The 4,739-nt window shown below is 43.7% G+C and overlaps 1 protein-coding gene across 1 annotated transcript; it reads right to left on the bottom strand.

Moving 5' to 3' along the window:
* Positions 1-310: 310 nt before the first annotated feature.
* On the bottom strand, positions 311-4,418 carry LOC117741289 (muellerian-inhibiting factor-like). Its single transcript, XM_034548237.1, has 7 exons — positions 4,319-4,418; positions 3,889-4,152; positions 3,630-3,799; positions 3,419-3,530; positions 3,252-3,351; positions 2,739-3,160; positions 311-717 (listed from the first exon to the last, which is right to left on the bottom strand). The coding sequence occupies exons 1-7, from the start codon at positions 4,416-4,418 to the stop codon at positions 311-313; spliced, it is 1,575 nt and encodes a 524-aa protein (XP_034404128.1).
* Between the last annotated feature and the right edge of the window lie 321 nt (positions 4,419-4,739).

The following is a 4,739-nucleotide window of genomic DNA, read 5'->3' on the forward strand; positions in this document are numbered from 1 at the left end:
CTTCAAAACAACAATTGTAGTACAACAAAGGGTGTAGTAGAGTGAAGCTATTCAATATTGTTTTCATAACATATTTTATATAATTCATAATAATTATTCAAAATCATTTCCCTATATATATATATATATATATATATATATATATATATATATATATATATATATATATATATATATATATAAAACACGTGTATGTACTACTAGTGTATTGATACTGTGTGAATAAATATATGCCATTAACAATTGCATGACACAAGTTTCAGTGTTATCTGTAAAATATCACTTAATTCCACTCCAAGAGGAAACCCGTTTAGCGGCATCCACACTCCTTGGCTACCACATCTGGTTTGATGGAGAGGAAGGTCCCATTTTCGTTCAAGTCCACCACTTCCAGGGCGTCGTAGGCCACAGGCACACAGCAGGGAGCCCGCTCGTCCACATTCTCACTCTCGATGTGTAAGTTGAGCAGGACGGCGTGGTTGTTGCCGTTGGTCACAGGGAAAGCACAAGAGCCGTGGCAGTTGTTGATAGTGACCGTGTTTGGAAGCCCGAGGCGCTTTTCTAGGGACACCGTGAGGCTCCTCAGCCCACATATGTTGGCCCTCACTGGGTTGTTCGCATTTGCTCTGGTGGCCCGCTGTCCTCTCTGCACCTCGTAGGCTCGGGCCACCGTCTGCAGGGCCTTCAGCAGAATGAATGCACGGTACTGGCTGTCACCTGTTCTAGAGGTAACAGAAGTAGCAGTTAAAAAGTAATGCAGGGTCTAGATAGAATTTTTTTTAAATAATAATGTATGTCAGATGGGCTAATTTATAATGCAAATACGTGATTATACTGTGATTCCCGAGCAGGGGCATCTTGTGCAGGGTGAATGTGTGGGAAGACTCTGAAGTAGCTCCACTTATCTTGATAACGAAAATGTGACATCGAAGGATAAAAGCTTGTATACAGTAAATTAACAAAAACATTTCTAAGTCATGTTTTTATCTGATACTTTACAGCAGTGGTCGCCAACCCGTCGATCGCGATCGACCGGTCGATCTCAGACACGTTCCCTGTCGCTCTCCAAAATAAAACGAAAATAAATTCAGAAACACATTGTTCCTCATTCTAGAACATTTTCTGAAGTGTCTTTTGAAATGTTTTCTTACGGACTTCCGAAGATCAACGTCAGAAAAGATCTCCGCCTGATTCATGAATGCCTGAAAATGTGTTCTTATGCTGCGTGTTCACAGCAATATTCGCAGCGCGTTTGGTGTGAACGCAGCATTACATAGCCGAAGTGTTCTCAGCTGTTCTCCAGATGAGGGGAACGTAGTATGGGGGAGCTACAGGTGGGGCGGCGCAGGGGGACATGAGAAAGACCTTTATTGAGAACATCACATATTACATAAGTTCAAAGCACACGGACATAAAACTAAGTTATTAATAAATACATGTTGAAATGCTTGTGCCTTTGTGTAAATGTTTACGTTACGCCGTTAACAGGTTACGCCTGCGCATGCGCGACGGCCAAGGTTCTTGGCGATTCGCCAGGTCCTACCTCCGTTAGATCGGCTTTTCTGCTGTTGCCCTTCAAAACAATAGCTCAGTTCAGAACGAAGCCCAGAAGAGAAACACTTTCATGAATGGCAAATTTGTCCCGAAAACTGCAAAAGTGGAGTTCACCAAATAAAAATCCAGGAGCCGGATTACTGACAGACAGCTCACAGACTGCCTCAGACTGGCTGTCTGTGCTAATGAGCCCAACTACAAGCTCACAGACAGTGTTCAGTCACAGACAGCTCACTGACTGGAGTCACATGACTTCTGATGGCATTGTGATGGGACACAGAGCTGAACTGAACTGACATTAGTAACTGACTGAACATGTTGTCAGTGTTGTGTTGTAGCTTCAGTTGATAAATACAACATTAATATTGGTAGTTCATCCAGTCTGCTCATTTCAACTGTGATTTTATTCTTCATATAGTGTGGGGTTAACAACAAATTTACTTTTTATGTTGCACTGAAATTAAGTCATTTAGTGTGTTCTTTGTCACATCAATTTGACAGCTGGACCAAAGTGTTTGATTTCATTCAATCATAATGAGGGCAAATAAAAAGCCTCAAGTTGTAAGTCCAGTCTGGACAGTGTTTTTCTCTCAACGCTTCAATAGGGAGATCTTGCCTGTCACCAAGGCAGAGGTCAGGGATCTTCGGGTTAAAAAGGTTGGTGACCACTGCTTTACATAATCTTAATTTGAAGTGTTAGCAGTTATTGTGTCCATGTTCAATTCCTGGAAACTTCGCAGCGCAGCTGGTTTCTTTTTTGTTTGTTCTCTCCCATTCACACGTTGGCATTCTATGCCCTCGTGTTGATTCCCACCACAGATCTATTGGCCATTCAGCATTGAAGTCTTGGATTAGAGTCCCTGAAGTGAGACCAAGATCAGCTTGTCCAGCCTTTCTACTTTCAGAGAGGACCTACTAGCTGTCTTGATTCATGATTGCTGTTTGCAATGTTTCCAGCTGTTATGTATAACAGCTGGAAGTAGTGGATAAACTATTTAAATAATTAGTTTAAAGTAATGAATGAAAGGTTGAAGTAGTAGTAGTGTGAATGCAAACATAAACCTATCTAAACAGACCAATTGCATGATAAAATATATCCACTTTTACACCATTGACGGTTCAATAAAATCCACTTTAATTAGTTTGGGAACAACTGCTTTTAGAAGTTTTCTTGGACACATCACCTGCTGCCGGTTCTTTCAACGGGAACGCACTGAGGTCCTTGAGCCTTCCCAGACTCTTGTTGGCCCTCTGTCCCACTTTCTCCTCCCGTATGACCTTCATTATCTTCCCCACGGTCTGCTCCAACCTCTGCTTGAGCTCCTCCAGCAGTGCAGGAGAAAGGGCCAATTCTCCGCGGTGCAACTGAAACACGGAGCTCCAGCTACTGAACGAGAAGATGGTGATGGAGGAGGAGTTGATTAGTCCCGCCAGCAGAGCGTCACTGGAGGATAAGCCCAACGTCAGGGGAGGCAGGGAGTGCAAGGAGTCCTGCAGGAGCGAAGAGGACTCACGGGGGTCCTGACGCAGGACGTCACCCATGAACCGCTTCAGCTCACAGAGAAAGGAGGTATGGGAAGAGATCAAGGATGAACTATGATGATATCTAAAAAAGAGAATATTAAAACAAATAAGTTGCTTAGCACCGCTCTGACAGGAGTGATATTTCGAAAGGGAACATAAAAGCCATTAACAACCTTGTATCAGTTCCTCTCTCCCGAATGAAAAGCAGAAGTGGAACCATGCTGATGTTACTTCCTGATTTTCCACCAATAAGGATATCTTTGAGGCTTTGGCCTGCAAAGAGAGGAAAATGTGAGGAGGGTGCTCATGAATCAGAAATTACACCGTACTCATATCTTACTCATATCGGGGGATTTCATCTCAACAGAAATCCTCCATTTCAGGTGAACGTTGCCCTCTTGTGCTTTTCCCGTCAGCAGTATGTACCGCGTTTCTCCCAAGATGCACACAGTCTAGAAAAGACACAGAAACAACAGCTATATCTGTGACCAAATTGTGCGCAACAGATTCAGGAACTTCAGGACAGATTTCCCTTCATTCATCATCTTTACCTGTGTGTGAGGATGCAGTGACTGGCTGGTGAAAGTGACGTCCAGGATTCCTCCAGTGGGGGGCCTTTTAAATGCCAGGAGCAGCGCAGGGCTCAGCTTGAGTAAAGTAAACGGTGGGAGGTCAAAGGTCAATATGTGCGTTCCTCTTTCGCCTTCTTCTGCGAGGAGCACTGATGGAGAAAACAAGACATCACTTGAGATCACATTTTTTTTAAAGCATCCAGACGATATATTTATTGCAATCAGAGAGCATTCATACCTCCAGTTGGGTGCAGCGCCTCCAATCCGTGTCTCTGGTTTCCGCTCGTTTCCTTTGCGAGCTCTAACAAGATTGAGCCTGAAGAGCTGCCGGACGCAGTGCAGATCCCAAACTGAGACAAACTGCCATTTGTGAGTTCGCCGTCACTCCCAACCACGTCACGCAACACCGCGAAAATATCATCCACAAAGCAAGCTGCATTGTGAGGGCCGTGATGAGGAACTGTGGAGGCTGATGAGGTCTCTGTTGATGGGAAGGTGTGCTCTGCATTTAAAAAAGAAGAACTAATTACAGTATGCACTGAAAAACAGATTAAAGCTAGAAGCAGGAACCACATTCAAACAATCCAAAACACACACAGAATAAACGAAGAGCACCAAAACTGAAAATATGAATGCACAAACTTTCAGAGTTTTTAATCGTATCTGACCTGTCAATGTGGGTTTGTGGGCGGGGATCAGCAAGGCCCCACATGGGCTGGTGCAGCAGAGCATCAACGCTCCACAGTAGAAGAAATCCAAACACAACATCCTTCACTGACTGAGCGAGTGACTGTGGTTGGACCTTTCTCAGTCGCTTGTTTTGTATGGGTCAAGGTCACGAGGAAGGGAGTTATATCCTCCCACATTACTTTTTCACTAACTGGGGGGAAATATCAGGTGTCCTTGATGAAACTGTATTCTATTTGAGTTGTTCACGGCACAGAAATGTGCTTTTTTTGCACCTCAAGAAAGCCGGTGTTCGAGATTAACTGGCTTTTTAATTAACTGGTGTGTGCGTGTGTGTAAGGAATGTGGGGTTGTGAACCCATAAACAAGATGTTAGGGTCTAACTAAGACTGTTATTTAAAA

Source organism: Cyclopterus lumpus, chromosome 13, assembly GCF_009769545.1.
Source record: "Cyclopterus lumpus isolate fCycLum1 chromosome 13, fCycLum1.pri, whole genome shotgun sequence".
Classification (NCBI taxonomy): domain Eukaryota; kingdom Metazoa; phylum Chordata; class Actinopteri; order Perciformes; family Cyclopteridae; genus Cyclopterus; species Cyclopterus lumpus.